The sequence below is a fragment of the Asterias rubens genome, chromosome 22 (genome assembly GCF_902459465.1).
Source record: "Asterias rubens chromosome 22, eAstRub1.3, whole genome shotgun sequence".
Classification (NCBI taxonomy): Eukaryota; Metazoa; Echinodermata; class Asteroidea; order Forcipulatida; family Asteriidae; genus Asterias; species Asterias rubens.
In genome coordinates, this window is record NC_047083.1 from 6395524 (window position 1) to 6419166 (window position 23643).

A 23643-nucleotide genomic window follows, 5' to 3' on the forward strand; every position below is an offset into this window, starting at 1 on the left:
ATTACTGTAACAGCCTCTAGCCATCGGGCTAACTCGGTGGTCTAATCAGCTCTAGCAATACAAAGGTCACAGGCTTAAATCTATTACTGTAACAGCCTCTAGCCATCAGGCTAACTCGGCGGTCTAATCAGCTCTAGCAATACAAAGGTCACAGGCTTAAATCTATTACTGTAACAGCCTCTAGCCATCGGGCTAACTCGGCGGTCTAATCAGCTCTAGCAATACAAAGGTCTAACTCGGCGGTCTAATCAGCTCTAGCAATACAAAGGTCACAGGCTTAAATCTATTACTGTAACAGCCTCTAGCCATCGGGCTAACTCGGCGGTCTAATCAGCTCTAGCAATACAAAGGTCACAGGCTTAAATCTATTTCTGTAACAGCCTCTAGCCATCGGGCTAACTCGGCGGTCTAATCAGCTCTAGCAATACAAAGGTCTAACTCGGCGGTCTAATCAGCTCTAGCAATACAAAGGTCACAGGCTTAAATCTATTACTGTAACAGCCTCTAGCCATCGGGCTAACTCGGCGGTCTAATCAGCTCTAGCAATACAAAGGTCACAGGCTTAAATCTATTACTGTAACAGCCTCTAGCCATCGGGCTAACTCGGCGGTCGAATCAGCTCTAGCAATACAAAGGTCACAGGCTTAAATCTATTACTGTAACAGCCTCTAGCCATCGGGCTAACTCGGCGGTCTAATCAGCTCTAGCAATACAAAGGTCACAGGCTTATATCCCACTCATGTAGGGCTGTGCATTTACGTGTCATTTTCTTTCGTGTACCCAACATCAATTTTGATCGGGTTCTTGGTACCCGTTATGTCCAGCCTCAAAGTTCACAGCAGACATGCACAGCAGCCAGGGCCAACGATGCCCTTCCTACTTGCCGAAATGCCCCTGGAAAAATTCACCTCCTGATATGGCAACACTGGCGTGACTTGGGATTTTATAACTAACTCTCATTCACCACAGACATATTATAGAAATGTGAAGTAGAAATGATGTCCAAACTTATAAGAAATAATGACTTACCCCTGATTGAAGCAATGGCCCATTGTACAACAGGCATTCTGTCTATTGTCCTGGTTGGAACAGCGACTTTGGATTGATGAAGCTTTTGAGCTATGATTCCTTTAGGGACAGTGATCTTCCCCTCAAGCATGGCAAGAATTTCTTTTTCTGGAAAATAAAAAAAACGTTTACCCCTTTAGTTATTCCTTTGTTTTATAGAAACGATTTCCCTACATTATACGCCATTCATCTTCATTAACACCCTTCAGAAAAGCTCTCAAAACCTATTTATATGACTCCGCAGCAGTACAGTTAATTACGATCCTATAAGCTAAAGTAGTAGTCCAGTGTATTTTCTATACCATCCGCACTGGTAATAATTAACAAGCAGGACAGTTCTTTTCAGAATTGAGAAGTCTCCCGAACCTCTGATTATCTACTCCACGGCAGTAGAATAAAGCAAGACAGTTCCCTAAGAACAACTCTACCCGGCAAGTAGATACACACATGGTGTTACCGCAAACCAAATGTACACTCTTGAACTTGTTGTAGGTTTCGTTTTTGTTTTTGATATTTTTCTTTGTGTGTTAAGCACTGTGATACATTTTTGTGTTTTAAAAGAGCGCTTTATAGAGCGCTTATAATGCCTTTGTAGTATACATGTAGTATAGTTTAGTAATTATGAGTTGCTTTTGTGTAGATAGAGTAGTAAGGAAACATAACGTATTAGTGAAATAAAGCGACATTGCCATTAGTGTAACTGGACATCATTTTCATTAAGGGCATTTTCAGAGGGCTTTCGCTGTACAATAGACCAATCCACTCAGAGTGGGGTGCAGAGTGGCTGGTTGACCTACTGCAAAACAGAAATATGTACACAAACAATATAAAATAACGGTAATGAACCCTTTCTTATATACATACAATGTAGCACATACACTGTAAGGTTCTTTAAATACTGATTGCAAATCAGCTTTAAGGAACCTTGAAGCTAGCCCGGTCACAAAAGACTAATAATAACCGTATTTATAACGCGCCTTTTGCCAAAGGATACAAAGCGCCAGGTATTATTACTGCAAGGAGTGGGGTGAATTTTTGAGATATAAGACCTTAGGCTAATCCTTAAGCGCCATGTAATGGTTTACAAGGTGCTGTGGCGCAATATGCTGCCAATCCAGCCAGGAACACCGGGGCGAACCCCTTCTCTTTTCGAAAAGTGCACTGGGTTCTTTTACATGCGTTTTACACAACACATGGGACCAACAGCTTTACGTCCCATCCGAAGGACGAAGCAATGGTTATGTGTCTTGCTTAAGGACACAAGTGTCACGGCTGGGGAATCGAACCCACACTCTGCTGATCAGAAACACCAGAGTTTGAATTCGGTGCTCTTAACCGCTCGGCCACGACACTCCCGACTAATATCCTGAAATGAAATCTGTGCTTACCTGAGACTAAGAAGTCTGGATTGACCCTCTGGTACTCTATGCATGGACCTCCTCATTTCTTAGACACACTACTACCAGCAATAAGAATCTGTGCTTACCTGAGACTAAGAAGTTTGAATTGACCCTCTGGTACTCTACGCATGGACCTCCTCGTTTCTTAGACACACTGCTACCAGCAATTAGAATCTGTGCTTACCTGAGACTAAGAAGTCTGAATTGACCCTCTGGTACTCTACGCATGGACCTCCTCGTTTCTTAGACACACTGCTACCAGCAATTAGACGCCCTGACTCCCTCAAGTATTTAGCCGTCTCCTATAACATTCAAAACAAGTCAAATAGTCAGCCTATCTTCTCATCTCGGCCAAATTTCATCACACTGTTAAGCAGAAAATACTGCTTAAAAAGTTTCTTTTTAAGCTAAAAGAAGTGGGGCATCAGTGCTTCAGTACATATGAATGGACAAGTCTAAAACATGCATGGTGGAATCTCATAGGTCATTGCAATTGAAGTATACATGTTTTCCCAATGTACTGTACACTGCAGCAACCAATGGCAAGCAGGTAGTATTTAACAGCGGTGGGGTATCGCAAGGTTAAATCAGACAGGCACCCATGTGACATTAAGCCGCCCTCAGGTCGACCTTGCGAAAAGAAAAAAAAACAGTTGGTGACTGACTTTGCAGGATCACACTGCGCCTGAGCTAAGACCATCGGGAACTTTTCAGTCGGCAATTATTTATGACCTGAGTGTAACTGCGATGCTTTTATGACAATCTGAAACAGTCGCCGCTCGAAAAAATTAACAGTCGCAAGAGTAAACCAATTTCAAATTATCGATGTGATCCCGAGGGTCGGGAACCAATCGCAGGCGCACGATTTCTCAGTTGTATATTTTGTCTGCGCGTTGCTGACGGTTTGTTGCGGGCCCTAGAAAATCGTGGGTCGACCTGAGGCCCGCTTTAGACATACCAAACTCTCATCACTAAACCCCAAGAGGGAAACACTCAAAACCACTGGCTGACCAGAATGACTGCTTTGCGTGCATGCATGTAAAAACTTTCTAGCACTTGTTAGGCGCTTGTCGGGCACTTTGTACGCTCGTGTAAAACTGCACGTATTTCCTGAAGAACATTTCAAATGATTTTATGTGGTCACCCTAAACTGCTGCATACACAGATAGACATATTGATGTGTCTTTTGACAGCGCATTTTACGTACATGTAGTCTCTAGCACAGAATTGTTCAACGACAGAACTAGTTTAAATATCCATATTTTGATACTTTCAAGTCACACTTCCAAGGGATTACGATCGAGCAAGGCATTCTAGAAAAGGAGATCGTACACCGATGGGGAGTAGGTTGGATCTGGGATAACTTACCAGTTCTCTATGGAGAGGTTCCATTCTTGGTGAGCCTCTATATATCCATTCAAGGCGATCAGAGCTTGGAAAATGCATATTAACCAGAGATCCATCTACCTCCTGTACCTTAGCACGCCACCTATACACACATTAGACAGTTGGATTATTCAACCATCACAATCGCTCAAAATTAATTGTTTGGAAGTGCTCCTTTTCCTTTAAAGACAATGGACACTTTTGGTAATTGTCAAAGACCAGTCTTTTCACTTGGTGTATCTTAACATATGCATGAACAAACCTGTGAAAATTTGAGCTCAATTTGTCAGCAGAGTTGCGAGATAATAATGAAAGAAAAAACACCCTTGTCACACGATGTTGTGTGCTTTCAGATGATTGATTTCGAGACCTCAAAATCTAACTCTAAAGTCTCAAAAACAAATTTGTGGAAAGTTACCCTTTCTTGAAAACTACATTACTTCAGAGGGAGCCGTTTCTCAAAATGTGTTATACTATCAACAGCTCCCCATTACTCGTTACCAAGTAAGGTTTTAAGCTAACAATTATTCTGAGTAATTACCAATAGTGTCCACTTCCTTTAAGAATTTTTTTGTGAACAAAAAAACAGACAGTGTGTTGTAACTAGTGAGCAGTGATTAAAAAATCACATAAATTTGCCTCAGGGAATTCGAACAGTGGAACATATGGTCGGCACCTTTGTATGGGAGTCAAACAATTGGTTTTATAACACCTCATACGTATAGGTTCTGTGCTGTGATTGGTTTATAGCGCGTCACAAGATATGTCTTGGTTTTACTAGATAGGCGCACCAACTGTGACATACTATACAGGGTGTCTGTGAAAAATACACACTTTTGAAATGGCCGTCGAATAAAAAATATATGATTCTGTATTGGCTCAGCTTTTATATGACACAAAAAAGTTAGAAAATAATTAATGATTGGGTGAGCACTGCTCAGTATTGTAAAGGGTATGAAAATAAGGTTGCGCAGGAAGTAGCCATACAATTTGTGAGAGGTACATGTAAGTCCTTCGAAGCTTACCAAATTCAATCCAAGATGTCGGCTTCTTATTCTTCAGTGAGCAGTGCTCACCCATGCATGAATTATTTTCAGACTTTTTGGTTGTCATATGAAAATTTAATCCATAGCAAGTCCAACAAAAATTGACATTATGAGAGACAAGTGGTTTATTTCCATATGAGGAGTTTAACATGACTTACCATACACCTTTGGCTTCTGTCTTGATACACTGACCTCGATGCAATCTTACCATCGGCCTCTCTGGATACTTTTCTAAATACTCCTTAATGAACTCTGTGTAGCGCTCTGGCACATCTTCCCATACATTATAACCTACATGCAAACATCAATATCAGCCATCAGCCACTGCCTTAGTGTAGTGAATACGCATAAAGCCTGGTTCATACTTCTTGCGAATCCTTCGTGCGAAGCGAATTTCATTGCATCACAAAAGGAAGTTGAGCGCGTACCGATTGTTGCATCACCCAAATTTGCTTCGCATTCGGAAATATGATGAACCAGGCTTTACAAAAAAGCAAAAACTCAAAAAGTATTCATCCTTTTCAGTGAGCGAGTGTGTTTACATTGAATTACTTGGGTCATTAAACTTAATGGATGAGCAATTACTTTGACCTGGTCAGTTAACAGTCTAATGTTTGCAAAAGAAATAATATGGAGATAATAGGTGTAAGTTGCCAGATGAAAAGGATGTGCATTTTTTAGCCTGATTCGTTAACATGGTTAATGGAGCATTCCCATAAGGCATAAAAAAACAAAACTTTTTATTGCCCTTTTGGCTAAAAAATCGGGAGTTACATTACAATAAGATCTAGAGGGCGCCCGGTGTGCGGCCATTTTGTAAGTTGACAAAACTGCATCGCATAGCGTTAACAAAACACAAACACAACCTTGTACTTCATATTCAACGCACGTACAGTGTTCTTACAAAATGGCGCTCGTGTCTCCTTGCCATCCTGTTGCATTTGTGCAAGCAGCATCACCAGTGTGCCGTCTAGTTCTTATATACAACTATATGGATCAATCTTAGCCTACTTGTATATAACCCAGTTAGTAGAATGGATAAACCCTCAGTTCAATCATGAGTAGAGTTGCTCAATATTTTGGTTGACATAACCCAAATAGATTCTTGTAATTTGATTGGAGGATTGGAGGTCATGCATCATTAGTTATTCATAACATGTTATGGCCATGTCATTAAGCAGTGTGATGATAATAATAACAATAAATAATGACTTCCAATGCGCACATATCCACCCCCCGCTGAGTGTTCAAGACGCAGAAGTGTACCAGTTTAATGGCCTACTTGGCTATTGTACACAACTGCTCTTATAAAAAACAAATAATAAAAAATGTCTGCATTTTAGTAGTATTTAGCATTTTCGTTCCCCCCTTTCTGTACTATTGCATGCCATTTCTGTACTATTCCATGCGCCTGCAAGCGTAGGCCGTTTGGTTGCGCAATGGTATCACAGCTGAAAGTGCGATCGTAAAGCAAAAACAGTTTATGGTTATCGCCGAGGCATCAGTGTCTATTCACTGAAGACAGTTGTAATTGGTCAAGGAAAATTGGCTCGTACCTTGGAGAGGAAACTTAACAGCATTGTGTGCTGCATAATAAGGTTTATCGTGAATAGCAAAATATCAAGAGAGGGCTCTGTTGAACCCACACAAAGGAATAGGCGTTGCGTGCGCGAGTCGTAGAAGCTGCATAGAAACCGCCCCATATTCCTTCCCACAAAGCATTGCGTTTCTGAATCGCGATAAAACCTTATGGCTCTACTCTTATTTTAGTTTGCGGTAACACCATGTGTGTCTACTTGCCAGGTAGAGTTTGTTCTAAGAAAACTGTCTTGCTTTATATTCTACTACCGCAGAGTAGATTTTTGCGAATCGGGAGACTTCTCAATTCTGAAAAGAACTGTCCTGCTTTTTAACCACTACCTCTTCTATTATTATTATTAGTATTATTTATTCGGCCATTTCATCAATAACAACAACAATACATGTACATTTAATTGCAAATAAGATTATAGTAAAAGGAAAACAAACTTAAGAAATATGTTGAACAGAACTACAAACATGTAGGCATACTATTCTAATATACATGTAGGAAACATACTTACTGACTTCATAGACTAAATGAACTTTCTTGAGTGACATGTAGGAAACATACTTACTGACTTCATAGACTAAATGAACTTTCTTGAGTGACATGTAGGAAACATACTTACTGACTTCATAGACTAAATGAACTTTCTTGAGTGACATGTAGGAAACATACTTACTGACTTCATAGACTAAATGAACTTTCTTGAGTGACATGTAGGAAACATACTTACTGACTTCATAGACTAAATGAACTTTCTTGAGTGACATGTAGGAAACATACTTACTGACTTCATAGACTAAATGAACTTTCTTGAATGACATGTAGGAAACATACTTACTGACTTCATAGACTAAATGAACTTTCTTGAGTGACATATACTGCACACAGCCATCATCAAAGAAGACAAGATAACGACCTTTGTTGAAACACAGCGGTAACTCAGCAACAATCCCTGCACACATATAACTCCCATGTAATGGGTTCATGCACTCAGCTGTCAACAAATTAAACATCAAATAATAAAACTAATAATAACAACTTAATAGATGTTAAATTTGCAATAGGGATAAAGAATATTCATTTTGTTTTTTTTAACCCACATACACTGTACACCGATGTGTGTCAGCACTGTATTCTCAGTAATAAAAACTTACTTGGTTAAAAGTAAAGCCTCTATTGATGGTATAAAACATTTTGAGAATCAAAACTCGGGAAGTTTTGAGAATCACAGCTCGGAACCGGACTCAGGAAAGTACTGAGTACACAGTGCTAACACACATCGGTGTATGGGTAAAAACCAAAATTAATATTTTCAAAATCAGTTCACTTCAAGTAATGTTGTTAGGAATGTTATGTAAAAACATATCAGTTTTTATGCCCCTGAATCTGAGAAGTGTTACAGCAGTAAATCTAAACAATATAAACCACGATGGAAACTGGGTAAATTTGGAAAATGATTTGGGGTTGAACAAAGAAAAATTGACTAGATAGCTCAGTAGGATTTTGACGAGGAGTTAAAAACAGGAAAATCCTATTAAGTTCTTTCTCTCAGGTTTGAAGATGAATATTTGGCAATATTCAACGGCTCAATGATCAAAAACACATCATTTGTATTAGGATTCTATTTGTCACTTTTGCATCAACATTGAAACAAAGCGTTGATTAACAAGCTTTAAATTACACGCAGGCCAGGGAGGCCAAGACCTCAATTGCCAATGGTAATGGCCTTGGTGCTCTTCAAAATGAACATTGACACTTACATTTTCCAATGGAAGTGCCCTTTGCAAAATAGGATGGTGCCCTACCAACCAACCATGTACACAGTACACACACAAGTCTAGTTACAAACGGTCACAGGGTTTCCATCCAACATGAATGCATGCATTGTAAAGCACTGTGTTGGCCTATGTATGCAGTAATTTACACGCAGTGTGTTGAGTGCAATCTTTGAAGAAACGGAGGAATACCGCCATAAATGGAACGTCGCACGCATTCCTGGAATATTTCGTCAAGAAAAATGATTTTCCAGGTACGAGACATTTTGCTTCTAATCAAGGTGTTTGTTTGATTGGTCTCAAGCCTAAAATTAAGCCAAGACAAGATGGGGAGGACCTACACCAAGACCAGGTCGTCCGAGACCATTGCGTGGGGAGACCAAAACCACAAAAATCGGCCTTGAGATCAAGAACAGTCTTGACGACTAAAACACTGCCCTCATACTCTGCAGGAAAATACTGAAAATTTGCGCGCCTTGAGTGTCACTGAGTGACAGGCATGAGCGGTTTATACTAGAAGCTACTTTTGTTATTATAATGGACCGGTATAAAAAATTGAGTAAGAAACGTTAGAAAACTGAAAGTATAAATTCAGTGTGAATAGTGTTGACTTGACTTACCGACAATCCGACTGCCTATATGAACTAGAGATGGTGCTGGGTATCCACATGGGTACGTATGCACTGCAAGATGCTTGCTACTCACTAAACTTTTAATCTTCCTATCAAAAGATATTCTGTATTTTTTCTGATAAAAAAAACAACACAAACAAGTTAATCTGTAGTATCTATGCTGGTTATTACTCAAAATAATTGTTAGCATAAAACTTTACTTAGTAACAAACCATGAAGAGCTGTTGTAGTTTTCGAGAAAGGAGTAATTTTTCACTAAAACATTTGAATTTGATTTTAAGACCTCAGAATTAGATTTTGAGGTCTCGAAATCAAGTATCTAAAAAAGCACACAACTTCGTGTGACACGGTTTTTTTTCTTCTATTATTATCTGCTACAACCAAAGATTTGCATCAGAACTTTGCTAAAACAAGAACACAAGTTAAAATCTCAGAATTTTTTTCGATTAATAATTAATAAAAATTTAAAATTATTTTATAAATGGACTTTCAAAAGAAATAACTCAATAATTTTTGTTGCATTATGTTAGTAGCCCAATTTTGCGCTTGTTTGTGCCGTACATGCAAACACAACGCAGTTATCTGTATTGCAGCAGAGTTAGCTGTGTATAAGTGCTGCCACTTTGTTATTGTGCATTGTGCATTGATATTACCACGATCTGATATTACGAGCTTTGGATATTAAGGCTAGACCAGCAGACCTCGTAACAACGAGAGTTGACAGTACATACTTGTATACTTTCAATTCAGACCAAAGCATGTGCCAGGCGCCTTGATCTATAACACCTAGGATTTGTGCCCAATATACGGACCTATTATTCCAGTATGCGCTAATCAACCAGGCAGATGCTTGAACTGGAGGGTGGTATAAAAAGCTATAACCTACTCCAGAGATGCCAACATTGAACTTTAAAAAAGAGTAGCATCTCCCAAAAGTTAAGGGGGAGCGTGGCTTGGGCTCCCTAAACCGATCTTTCTATTACTCTCTACAATGCTAATTAGCTCATTTTCAGGCATTGTCGTGAAATAACAATTACCTCTGTATGCACCACCAGAACAGCTACAAATGTTTATAATGGCCAGTGAAAAAAAAATCTGGAAAAAAAAAAAAAAGAAATCCCTCATCTTCTGACTTTGTTTCAAAAAAAAAAAAAACATAACAGAGGGTGGCCTTACTTAAATGTTTTTGTTTTAATGGTCAGAAATGCAACAACAAGCTATTGGGAGAGAGAAAAAAAAAAAAAAAAAAAAAAAAAAAAAAAACGTGTCCGGATTTTGGGCAAAAAATACGTGTCCGTATTTTGGGCATTGTCTGGACATCGGCGCTACATTACTAGTAAGAAAACATGGAAACTGTCTAGCTTAGATCTCACAGGCCACTCAGTTGAAGGTATTTTTGTTCAGAAGGTCTCCTTTTCTGTCGCCATTATTTCTTACTTTTTGTGCCAAGCTTCGATGAAGAACATGTACAGATAGCGCGGGCACAATAATAGTAGATACATGAGGAATGAGGTTACTGTGTGACACGTTAGCTCACACACACAACCTCATTCCCCACGCACGTGTGCACTATTCCCCATGGTGTAATAGAGATCAATGGGTACGATCTTGCAGCAATGCACTAGCGTAAAAATACTCACCGGCCAGACAGCGGGGGAGAGGGCACGCAACAATCATTACGTCGAGACACGTATATTATTCGAGTGAATTCGCCGCTATTATTCAACACTGCGTTCTAAAATTAAAAGTGTTTTTTCTTTTCTGTTACAATTATTTTGATATTTTTCTTAATTTTTATTTCCACTTTATAGTTCATTCGTTGTTTGCATGTATTGTACGATTTAATACAATTATATTGGGCGGTTGTTTGGCGTGTTTTATTGAGTATTATCGTAGCGTCGTAGTCACGGCTCGAAATCGTATTTGCTACGCCCAAATCGTGTATGTTGGTATCTCTGCTACTCCCAGAGTTTATATTGCACTCTGCGTATTGCGAGTGTCAATGCGTCACGCTCCGTATACGGACAGTGCAAAAGTTACATTTTCAACTATGTGTGTGTGCATGCTGTTCGTCGCAAAATAACATTCTGAAAATTAAATATTTGCGCGTTGCAACGTGAGACTTGAAAATAAAAGTATTATAAGATGCGCGCTTGTGGAATACGGAAAAATATAGCGCGTGTGTCCCCGTACAACGTTGGATATAGGACACACAAGCGCTATCGGCTTCATTGGATATGGGCATGATGGGACGCAGAAGCACTATACTTTTCCAAATTCCACTGGCGCTTGTGTGATAACTTATAACAACCTGAGGTAAAGTGTGTACCTGCTCATTGTTGCCTTTGATGACGCTAATTATTGTTGCTTCCTTCCATGTGTTACTCTTCTGTTGGGCGAGTACTTTGATTCCTGGACCCAGCTTTTCCAAACTATAGTATGAAAAAAGAAAGTTGTTCTGTAACAAACATGAGACACAATATTGATGTCGTGCAGGTTTTGACTCTCCAGACACGTAACATTACTAAAGGGAATCAAAGAGTAGCGGCGAGGTCTTAAAGACACTGGACACTGTTGGTAATTACTCAACATAATTATTAGCATTAAACCTTACTTGGTAACGAGTAACGGGGAACTGTTGATAGTATAAAACATTGTGAGAAACAGCTCCATCCGAAGAAGCATACATGTAGAAAGAAGACATTTTCCACAAACTTGATTTTGAGACCTCATCAAAATTATATTTCTTATGAAGTCCCGAAATCAAGCATCTGAAAGCACACAACTTCATGTGACAAGGGTGTTTTTCCTGCCATTATTGTTTTGCAACTTTGATGACGTATTGAGTTCAAATTTTCACAGGTTTGCAATTTTTGTATGCATTAAAATGTTGAGATACACCAAGTGAGAAGACTGGTCTTTGACAATTACCAGTAGTGTCTAGTGTCTTTAAGCCTGGTTCATAGCCTTATTTTTGCTGTGACTCTTTCACAGGACTTGAGCATATTTCAACTGATATAAAGTATTTGTTGCGAATTTTTGCCATCAAAATTTGTACTGCATTAAAATTGATATTGTAGGGTGTGATGGCCTAGTGGTTAAAGAGCATCGATTTCAAGTTCTGGTGGTTAAGTCATCAAAGTCAAGGCATCATACCTTGGGAGTTTGTGAGTCTTTGTCGGCAAGGTTTCAATGACATCATCCTCGTCATCTTCCATTGGAGGTAGATCTTCACCATCACAAAGATCAATCACATCCAGTTCATCACATACTGCAGTCTCTTTATGAGCTACAGGAGTTATTGATTTCTCTGTATTCACTACCGGTGAAGGTTTGGTGGATGACTTGATGAGATCAACTGCTCCTGCAAAACAACAACAACATAATAATAATAATAAGACATTTGTAAAGCGCCTAATAATGCAAAAAGCCTCTTAGCGCTTATAGAGACCAATACTAAATTTAACGAGAGAAAGATACACATTACAAATAAGGAGATCACAAAAAAAAACGCTTAAAGCAAATGAGTTTTCAACAGAGACTTAAAACATTGTAAAGAATTAGCTTGGCGAATATGCACAAGAAGAGTTATTCCAAAGAAACAGTGCGGCATAAGAAAAAAAACTGTGGCCGTAAAAAATGGAAGAAGCTTTAGTAGTTGATAGCAACGACTGTTGAGATGATCGTAAAGTCTGAGTAGGGGAATAATGGTCAACAAATTCAGATAAATGAGTAGGAGATTGACATGTTTGAGCCTCAAAGGAATGCTGCAGTCAATTCAAATAAAACAGTTAATTTTGCTGTCATTTATTTCTTATATGTATTGAACATCAATAAAATGTGTTTGGGTATTCCCAACATATATACATGTATCTGACTTGCGTAATAAGCGAATAAGTCATGCCACCCCCCCCTTTTGTGAATTGTTACCGCCCCATACCATCGACGTCACGTCGGGAGTTCAAACATATCGTCAGCAAAAGGAGTCTGGTCCCTAACTACACGCGCCTAGGTACCAGGCCACACAGTGCACACGTCTCTATGCACACAGCCAGGGGGCCCGACGGCTCAGGTTACCGACATGACGTCACGTTTATGCAAATGAAGGTTCCCTTTTAGGGGCGGGGTGGGTTCCCCTAATCTCTTGAAAACCATTTTTAAAATACTCGCGCATTTGAAAAAATAAAAAATAAAAATATTTCAGGTTTAAAAAGTCATGTTTAATCGTTTAAATGAATAAAAAAAAACACTGCAGCCACCCTTTAAAAGGCCTATGTACTTTTTGTAGGACAAAAAACACAATGTCCACAGATTCACACTAAACTTACACAGTTTGAAGATAATGATAGTTGAAAGCTTCCCTGAAAATATTACTTGCTGAGGTGCTGTAGTTTTTGAGAAATGAGTAAAACAATGTCATGAAAAAAATTTTCGTCTCACTGATCATGAGACGGAAATTATTTGAGCATGTTAAAACATATTTTCATGACATTGTTTTATTCATTTTTCAAAAACTACAGCACCACAGCATCTAATATTTTCAGGTACGCTTTCTACTATCATCATCTTTAATCCGGCACATTAATCCGGAGGTCGTTGGTTCGAATCCCACTCTAGTCAATTCTTTGTTCAACCCAAAAATCATTTACAAATTTACCCAGTCGGTTTCCCTTGTGGTTAATATTGATATCATCATCTTTAAACGGTGTAAGTTTATTGTAAATCTGTGGACATTGTGTTTTGTATTACAAAAAGTACCCAAATCCTTTATAAGTTAACAACGGGCAAGTACTTTGAGGAATACAAATCGGCTCTTCTAAGAGCCAACACTCAAAGAGACTTACGCATGGTTCCTATTTCTCCACACCATGCAAAGCTTCAAACAATACTTGATAATTTCTACTTGAATGTTTTGACTGGCTTTACCTTTGAGTATTTGTGGTTCATTTAAAGTCAACTTAACCATAGGCTGACTTATATTACTTGAAGTAGGCTTGAAGGTAGGAGGCTGACTTATATTACTTGAAGTAGGCTTGAAGGTAGGAGGCTGACTTATATTACTTGAAGTAGGCTTGGAGGTAGGAGGCTGACTTATAATACTTGAAGTAGGCTTGGAGGCAGGTACACATGTCTCCTTATAACGACTTCTTGTAGTTACTGATGCTCTGACTGAATCGTTATCAGCAGTGCTTGACGCAGTGTCCGTCGACACCTTACTGGACATTCTAGTCTTCCTGGTTGATGCAGTATCACTGACAACTTTACCAGAAGTGTTGGTAGACTTAGGAGCGTTACTAGTGGTGGGAGACTCACTAGCAATCTTTCTAGAAGACTCGCTCATATTCTTGGCAAGACCTCTGGTGGTGATGCCGGAAGCAAACTCAGCAGTGAGAGTTGGTACTGGATCATTAGTACTATTTCTTGAAGTAGACTCATTTGATACATTAGCTCGAGTTTTAGACTTTCTTGTTGCCTTACTCAGTGTATCTGTACTACTGTTCAATGGCAATTCACTCAACGTATTGGTTGGAGTTACAGTAGTGCCTGCAGATGAAGACTGACTGGAAGTTTTCGCTAGAGGCTCACAAAGGTCAGATGTACTAGACAAAGTCTCAGGTGATACGTCACAGGTAGAACTAGTACTTAGTGCAGCATTGTCGGACAGTTTCAGTTGAGATTTAGGACTTCCTGCTGAAACAGACTCACTTAGTGCCTGAGCGTTGGTTTGAGTACAGTGAGCTGCAGCAATGGATGACTGAGCGTTGGTTTGAGTACAGTGAGCTGCAGTAATAGATGGTTCACAATGCGGTGTGGAATCATTGCCAAGTGATTCATTCTTCCCATCAGTATCTGGTTGAGAATCAACTTCCATATGAAGTTCAATCTGATGGGATGGACTAACACTAGCTGTAGTTGATTCAGCAGTAATGTTTGGTAGTGTTGTATCCATTGAGTCATCTTGATGGTCAGCAAGCGGTGATGGCGACATGGATTCATCACTGTACACAAAAACAAAATCTTCCTTTGGCTCAACATTATCCTGTGAGGCTTCAAACTCGCTGTCAATTAAACAAACACAATTCAAGGTAAATAATTAAACAAACACAATTCAAGGTAAACATGTCATGTACATTCGAAAACTCTACGCAAATAATGCAACAATTCAAGCCCAAGTACAGGGTGTTATGGTAAAAATCAAGTCATCGGAATGTGGGTTTGGGTCCCAGTCATAGCACTTGGAATGTGGGTTCGGGTCCCAGTCATAGCACTTGGAATGTGGGTTCGGGTCCCAGTCATAGCACTTGGAATGTGGGTTCAGGTCCCAGTCATAGCACTTGGAATGTGGGTTCGGGTCTCAGTCATAGCACTTGGAATGTGGGTTTGGGTCCCAGTCATAGCACTTGGAATGTGGGTTCGGGTCCCAGTCATAGCACTTGGAATGTGGGTTCGGGTCCCAGTCATAGCACTTGGAATGTGGGTTCGGGTCCCAGTCATAGCACTTGGAATGTGGGTTCGGGTCCCAGTCATAGCACTTGGAATGTGGGTTCGGGTCCCAGTCATAGCACTAGGAATGTGGGTTCGGGTCCCAGTCATAGCACTTGTAATGTGGGTTCGGGTCCCAGTCATAGCACTTGGAATATGGGTTCGGGTCCCAGTCATAGCACTTGTGTCCTTGAGCAAAATACTTTAATTGCTTCTCTTCTCCCAGGGGTATAAATTGGTACCTGTGAGGGTAGAGGTTGATATTGTGTATGATCAAGCCTTTGGAGCGCCACAGTAGCTCAGGGATGTACATATATATTCCCCAGGGAGCTGAGAAAGGTTACATGAATGTTATTGGTTGAGTGACCAGGGCACTAATGTAAAGCGCATTGATCATGTTGATACGATTATTGTAGTATTCACTATATTAGAATTAGTTATAACATGTACATGTATAATATTAATTATTTTGTCATTTTTATTTTTAACACCACAACTAACAACAAACAAAATTCTAACATACTCAATTGTCTGTTGTAGCTCATTAAACTCGGTCTGAACATTCGCCAAAGAAGATTTAATGTCAGCATAAAAACCTGAAACAAGACATACAAATTTGGGGTTATCCAGATTGTTGAAGCTAATTGCAAATCACTATTGAAAAAGTGTCTATTATATAACACCCAAGCAGATCCTTGCCATTTGATTGGAGGATTGTCCGTCACGTGTTAGCAAATAAAAGTACCATTGCACGCTGAGTCACTCACCATCCGAAAAGTACCATTGCACGCTGGCAGCGTGCAATGGTACTTTTTGGATGGAACGAAAAAGCTGAGTAAAAACATCACTGCCTGCGCGTCTTTGGTAAGGCAGCAGTGTTACTGCATGGCATATTAGTAGCATTCGGCTTCTGCGCGTCTCAAAATAGCTGTACAGAACGCACATTGTGACTGTTGAATCCAACAGGCCGACCCAAAGAGAAACGGGTGTAATTTCACAATTAAAAATTGTAGGCCTACGCTTTCTTTGTTTTGAAAGTTGTATCTTTCAATCAAAATGACAAAGATCTACTTGGATATTATATATAACAAATAATGAATGTTTTAAATTCGTGCAATGGTGCGAATATGTTCACTAGTTGAAAGCTGGAATGTTCCATTCAACTCGGCTCCGCCTCGCTGAATAGAACATTCCATCTTTCAACTCATGAACATATTCGCACCATTGCACTCATAAACATTCATTATATATATATATTCTATAAGTACACACATTACACAATTGTCGCACGCAGTGATGGGATCCATGGCGGAAAATGGCACCCAAGGGTGTACAAAACCCATGGACCCCATCATAGCAAGCAACAATTGTTTTGTTATATCTTGGTAACATTATTATTCCTCAGTGCAGGTTTCTGTTGTCATCTTCAAATACTACTATGGAGGAGTAGGTATAGTTTGATAAGCAGACAAACAGTCGTTAAAAAAAAAAAAAAATAATAAAAATTTACATTGTCCCTCCATTTTGGGGCTGTTTCCAACAAAGCACTGGAAATGGACCAACGATTGGAACGATCAAGGTAATGTACACAGGTAATGTACACCGGTTAACAAAACTCTGATATCCACTTAACCCTTTGGTGCACAGATTAATTTTTCAGAAAGCAAAAAAAAAAAATTCAACCGTGTTTTTATCTGCATTTTCAATAGCACCCCCTGTTGAACATCACACCAAACGAAAGCTCAACAATCGCTCTAAACAATTGAATGAGAGCGATAAATTTGGGGGTTGTAGTTTTTAAGTTATGACTGTTGATAAAAGTCCAATTTGACATGGTTTTTGGTGGTCGCTAGCGACCGCCATGTGCACAGAGGTTTCACAGGCCTGAAGTATGTTGTCTGGTTTAAGAACATGGTCAAAAAAGCTTTCTTCATATTCAGGAGACCCCCCCCCCCAAAAAAAAGAAAAAAAAACACGCTTTACATAAATGGTTTGCCAAGTTGCAATCTCCACATCTTACTTGTTGGTTGTCCATTACTATCAACAGGATGAAGCTCTGTGTCCAGGTCAATTAGTCCTTGCTCCACACTATCAAATATCTCACCAATTTTACTGTGGCCATCTGCAATCAGTATCAACAGTCAATTATAATACAAACAAAATATCAAGAAAATATTGTTAATATTCAAATAAAATATAGGATTTAACTGCCTCTACCTACCGAGCAATCTCGGTAGTCTAGTTGGTAAGACACTGCTCTAGAATTGTAAAGATTGTGGGTTCGAATCCCACTTGCGTAATATTTCTCTAGGACATAGGATGATTTTTTCAAAGAACTTGGGAAAGTACTACATACGGTGCCAACTAACATCAGTGTTTATGGGTAAAACAACAAATTAAAGTTCTCAACTTGTAAACTAACAATCTCAATCCCAATCATCAGCTGTGTTGCACAATATCAGAATGTAATAAAGTATTGTACAATGGTACAACAAAATGTGCATTTTCCATAGAAATAGAACCTGAATAATGCCGAGTGCGACATTGTGCGTGTGAGTTTGTAGGAGGCCATTTTTAAAGACAAAGACATTTTTAAGGTACTTTTAAGACTCAAGGGCAACATTTGAACATTTGTTTCTTTTCAAAATATTACACGATGAGGTACAATGAAAAGTTTAAGACCACCGGACTTGTCTGGATCTAAGTTTACTGGTCCAACACTGAAGCCACTGGCCTCGGGCCTACAGTCCAGTGTACAATTAGAGCCCTGCAATCCCTCAGTACTTACTGTTTATTTCATCAATTTGTTCTTGAGCTTGCTGAAGCTGCTTGTCTACCTCAAGTTTTGCCCAAACATCCGCTATAATGGAATCAATCTGAGCAGGTAGCTCATTCCAATGCAGTGCGTCGCTCATTGTGCCTATGGTACCAAGCAAAACATAAATGTGTGGTTAATTTACGATGTTCTATCTTCAAACCCTTCAGCTTTCAAACACCCTAGTTGCCACCTAGGAGACTTTCGCACTGGATTACTCCTTCTGGTGTTCCGCTATCCACTCAGGTTGGTGTTCCACTATCCACTCAGGTTGGAGTTCCGCTATCCACTCAGGTTGGTGTTCCACTATCCACTCAGGTTGGTGTTCCGCTATGCACTCAGGTTTGTGTTCCACTATCCACTCAGGTTGGTGTTCCGCTATCCACTCAGGTTGGTGTTCCGCTATCCACTCAGGTTGGTGTTCCGCTATCCACTCAGGTTGGTGTTCCGCTATCCACTCAGGTTGGTGTTCAGCTATCCACTCAGGTTGGTGTTCCGCTATCCACTCAGGTTGGTGTTCAGCTATCCACTCAGGTTGGAGTTCCGCTATCCACTCAGGTTGGTGTTCCGCTATCCACTCAGGTTGGTGTTCCGCTATCCACTCAGGTTGGTGTTCTGCTATCCACTCAGGTTGGTGTTCAGCTATTCACTCAGGTTGGTGTTTCGCTATCCACTCAGGTAGCTCTCAAGGCCTCATCAATTCTTGTGACAGAAGCTGAACTCATCAAATAAGGATGTCCTAAAGCAAGACCGGGCTGCTTTCAACATCCCAGGTCCCACCTGGGAGACTTTCGCACTGGAGTGCTCCTCCTGGCGTTCAGCTTTTCACTCAGATTGCTCAGTCTGCTCTCAAAGCTATGTACATCAATGATTGTGACAGACGCTGAACTCATCAAACATGTCAAACAACTTTATAGGCCAAGATAGAAGGTAGATATGGGACTAGGACATAATAAGCTGTCCTACAGCGAGACCGGGCTGCTTAACAACCCAGTTGCCAGTTTCTCTGCACCGGATTGCTCCTCCTGGCGCTCCCCTATCATGCCAATCCACTCAGGTTGCCCAGTCTCATCTTTAGGCTACATCTATAATGATTGTGACGGACGCTGAACTCATCGTCCTAAAGGCCAAGATGATGAGATGATTGGAAAATAAAAGTAAAACACTCAGACCACATCCAGAGACCCACAGAGAGACTGCCTTATTGCCCTCTATCAACCATCAATATGGGAAGACATCAGCTAGAGTTGTTGACAAAGAGCCAAAGAGTTTTTGTAATTTAAAGCGTAGGGCCACTGATTTTCCGCGATCGCGGAAAACGGACGGAATTCGCGGAATCCGCCCTTTGAAACGGAAAACGGGATTTCAGAAAATTTGATTTTTTTTTTTTTCTTGACGCCAAAACTATTGAAATTGCATTCTTTAATAAGATTATTTTTGTTAAACTACAAAGGCATCAGAAATCAGACCATTAAAAAGTACGAGATCGTAACCGTGGATCATTCTGTTCTACTTCACACCATCCTCAATGTTTACACACATGATGTACACACGTTGTTAACATGGTTAAGCGAAGGGCATTATTCGCGGCACGTTTCAAACATTTTTTGTTCACCCAAATTGCATTTTCTCCCTCTCTTTTACCAACAATAATACACAAACTAGCTTACCTATGATCTATAAGAACACATACAATGTTTTTTCATCTCGGAAAGGTCTAAAATAAAACCGTAAACTGTCAACATTCTGTCGCCAAAGCGAAAACAAAATGGCTGACATTTTGTTTGTGGATGGAGAATGGTCACGTCCATAGACTTGTTCCCAAGTCTTTGATCATGCTGAAACAGCGCCCTCTTGTGGATACACTCCTGTCATTAGCCTACAATGTGGCTGATGCAGAGAATCAACTGCAGTTTTAGACTTGGAATCAAGTCTATCATATCATGTGCATTGATACTGCAGTCACAGTGCAACCTTTTTAGAACAGCAGTATACAAAATAATCCACAATTATAAAAAAAGTATTTTTTTGAACTTTTGTCAGTTCAAATGAACATTTTACGAAGTCAACAGTGCAACTTATCTCAAATTGATTTTTATAAGTGTGTCCCTGGGTATTAAACAACCTTTTATCTAATTAAAAAAACATGAAACGGAATTTGTTGTGCCTGAAACGGAATTCATGTTTTTGCCAAACGGAATTTGCACTTTTCTGAAACGGAAAATCAGTGGCCCTAAAAGCAGTTTGGACCCCCTCCGCAGCACAAACTCTTCATAACAATTAACAACATTCTGTTTTTCTCCAGTACAGACCAGCCATGTTTGGTTTCAGGAAATAAGAAACCAATCTGTTATACTTTCTCTTTAATTTAGACTTATAAATACTACCTGTACATTATCAGAATTTATTACAGTCCAGATGCAGTTGATCAAAACATTTTTTTTTTTCATTTTCCCTTTTCAAATATTTTTTATTTGTTTCCATTATTGAATGGAACACCATAGAATCCCAAACAGCAACCACATCACGTAATCTATCTAGTGACTGAAAGATAATGACACTCAATCTAGCACAATTTGGTTTTGACCTTTGAGGTTGGATTGGATTGGATGCTTCTTTTGACTCATTAATTTGTTGGCATATATTATTATTGCACTGTCAGACTGTAGTGATTTATACCCCAAATTAATCATTTTATAAATGTTTGAGCAAAACCTACGGCTACGACAGAAATGATTTCAGCATGATTCAGACCAAAAGTAAACTGCAGAGCTTCTGTCATCGGTGAAGTTTGCACAGTCTCGTGGTAAACAGGAATCAGAGTTGGGGGTTGAAAACATTTTGAGGGTCGATTAACATGGTTAACCATGTTAACAACAGTGAGTACTGAGCAGAAAATTGCATTTTGTTATCATCAAAAAGCAATGCAAGCATCATGATGAATGTATATCGAGTGTGGGGGAAAGTTCTGGTTGTGTGGTACAACACCTCCATTGATCATGACATGGTACATACAAAGGAAACTGCAGTTATTGTTGGCCAACGGTTGAAAACTTTTATCTATCAACGCCGATTTTAAAAACGTATAGCGTAAAGGAGGCCCAAAATATTAGACCCCTAGTTTCTAGAAGTAGTTAACCTCCTGGGGCTGCGTAGCTAGTATACAAATAATCCAAATGACAAAGATCTACTTGGATGTTGTATAAAACAAATAATGAATGTTTTCCATTCGTGCAATAGTGCAATATGTTCATTTGTTGAAAGATGAAATGTTCTGTAACGAACTGAAACTGTGCGCCCCGCCGGTGCGTTGGAGTGGCCCCGCCGGATCTTGGAGGACAACGCTCCCACGGCAGCTGGCTTGAACTTTTGGTGAACTGTTCTGTGATTGGACGAACTATCGATGATGTATAACATTGTATAACATAATTATAAGAGATTATCCAGGTGCGCGGACCGGATGCGTTGTTTTGGCGCCTTTTCGATACAATGTATTGTGTATGATTAAGATGAGTGGACAGACCAAATGTTGAGTTCAGTGAGTGAGCATGGAATAAGTTGTACTTCTCGAAGTATTAAATAAATCAGTGTGTTTCATATTGAACGGAATTTGAGTTCGTTTGTTTTCTGTCTGCGTTTGGCTACAGAGCAAACAAGGACCCTGGCAGTACGTTACAGTTCCATTCAACTGGGCTCTGCCTCGTTGAATAGAAGTTTGTTGATTAAAACATTCCATCTTTCAACTCATGAACATATTCGCACCATTGCACTCATAAACATTCATTATTTGTACAATACTAATACTAGTAATAGAGTAAGGACAGAAAATAGTACGAGTACGATACGAATTGGCACGCCATTAGAATTATAATTTAGATAACTATCCGTATGATATATGGCGCCACTTCAACACTACTTGTTCACTCTTTTTTTTACAAAAAGGGATAGGCCTATCTCATTGAGGTAAATTAGATACTATATTATTTCATATCGAATGAAAAAGTGGTCGCGCCATACGGAAACTTTTCCAAATACAAAGGATTCCAATACAAATATAAGAGCTGCTTTTATAAACATGATAAATACATACCGACTGACACTCCGACCATGGAGGTAGCGTTTTTGTTTTGCTCTTGCCTATTTTTTTTATCACAACGCGCTCTGCATGGACAAGTTTCAACTGAAGGTGGCGCAGTGGATTTTATGTTTTCGTGAGTGCGCCCTCAATTGGCCAATTAGTGCACAACTTAAACAAGATGGATGCGCGCTGTAACTCTTCACACGTGTTCATGGTGTTGTAACTCACTGCTCAGTCTCTGTCTCAGTCTGAGTCTATCGCTCACTCATCAGTCGAGTCTCATTAGATCACTGGTATCACCACTCACACTCGTACACACCGACGGATCACCTGGATAGTGAGTTGTTGTCGAGTGCGGAAGTGCTGTGCTTTGTTTTGAAATGAATGTTTTTAAAAACATCATTATTATTTTATTTTTATAAAAAAATTATTTTTTCCTAATGATGATGGGCTTATGCTATGGCGCCACCACTCTTTCATTCGATATGAAATAATATAGTCTAATTTACCTCAATGAGATATGCCATTGGTACAATTATTTTATATCCCTTTTTTGTAAAATGAGTGAAAAAGCGTTGTCGGAAAGTTATCCTCTTTTAAAAAATAAAATCTGAATCTGGGCTGCTGGGCCCAATTTCAATTTTCATGGCCCTGCTTAGTACCTAGTACGGAAAAGTTTCCGTATGGCGCCACCACTTTTTCATTCGAAATAAAATAATATAGTATCTAATTTACCTGATTGATATATCCCTTTTTGTAAAAATTAGTGAAAAAGTGGTGGCGCCATACGGAAAGTTATCCCCTAGTACTCCTGTCCTTGTTCTGGAGTAGAATTAAGTTATGAGGTTCGTTGTCCTGCTTACCATGATGATTTAAGGGTCCTTCAAAAGTCGACAACAAGCCGACAACGCCGACAATTGTTGCGACACATAACCCTCCTCCCTTCTGGCCGTCGGGAGGAGGGTTACGTTATCGCAACTACGCCGACAACTTGCAAGGCCAAAGTGCCGACAACACGCCAACAACAAGTTTCACTTTCAAATACCTCAACACTGGCAAATAATTTAATAAACCATTAAAAATGCCTTTTAGAACTGTGTGTGCTTTGTAATAAACAATTACAGACAAAAATGTAATACTATAGAAAAACTTCACGAAAAGTCTCAGGTGTCCGGCGTGCTAAAAGATCCGGGTGACACTGACATCACCGGGCATTTCGGCATGCAGTAGTCACAGTCTCAGATGTCTGGCGTGCTAAGCTTTCAAAGATAACGTAGCATGCTGTGCAGGCAGGAGTCTCTGCTGCATGCTGCTACCACCGCGAATAAATGTTCTAGACCTCTTTCGTTATCGTACGAGATGCCTTTCAACT

At 39.6% G+C, this 23643-nt stretch overlaps 2 protein-coding genes across 5 annotated transcripts in view; one reads left to right on the forward strand and one right to left on the reverse strand.

Moving 5' to 3' along the window:
- Positions 1 to 22318, reverse strand: part of LOC117304991 — a 75080-nt gene extending 52762 nt beyond the window's left edge. For 3 of the 4 annotated variants that reach the window (XM_033789663.1, XM_033789661.1, XM_033789664.1), the window contains exons 1-13: positions 22284 to 22318; positions 18167 to 18298; positions 17399 to 17500; positions 15902 to 15974; positions 13822 to 14954; positions 12052 to 12259; positions 11225 to 11327; positions 8884 to 9010; positions 7327 to 7482; positions 5059 to 5191; positions 3837 to 3957; positions 2653 to 2770; positions 1030 to 1176 (exon numbers count right to left, since the gene is read on the reverse strand). In XM_033789663.1, the coding sequence (XP_033645554.1) occupies positions 1030 to 1176; positions 2653 to 2770; positions 3837 to 3957; positions 5059 to 5191; positions 7327 to 7482; positions 8884 to 9010; positions 11225 to 11327; positions 12052 to 12259; positions 13822 to 14954; positions 15902 to 15974; positions 17399 to 17500; positions 18167 to 18298; positions 22284 to 22302 (2572 nt within the window). In that variant the 5' untranslated portion in view covers positions 22303 to 22318. Of the gene's footprint in view, positions 1 to 1029; positions 1177 to 2652; positions 2771 to 3836; positions 3958 to 5058; positions 5192 to 7326; positions 7483 to 8883; positions 9011 to 11224; positions 11328 to 12051; positions 12260 to 13821; positions 14955 to 15901; positions 15975 to 17398; positions 17501 to 18166; positions 18299 to 19863; positions 19905 to 22283 lie in introns of those variants that run through there. The other variant, XM_033789662.1, reaches the window with a different exon arrangement.
- A 127-nt stretch (positions 22319 to 22445) lies between these two features.
- The window catches only part of LOC117305327 (RNA cytidine acetyltransferase-like), a 35002-nt gene continuing 33804 nt past the window's right edge, over positions 22446 to 23643 (forward strand). Inside the window, exon 1 of the mRNA XM_033790186.1 lies at positions 22446 to 22608. The gene's annotated coding sequence lies outside the window, so the exon portion shown is untranslated. The remainder of the gene's footprint in view (positions 22609 to 23643) is intronic.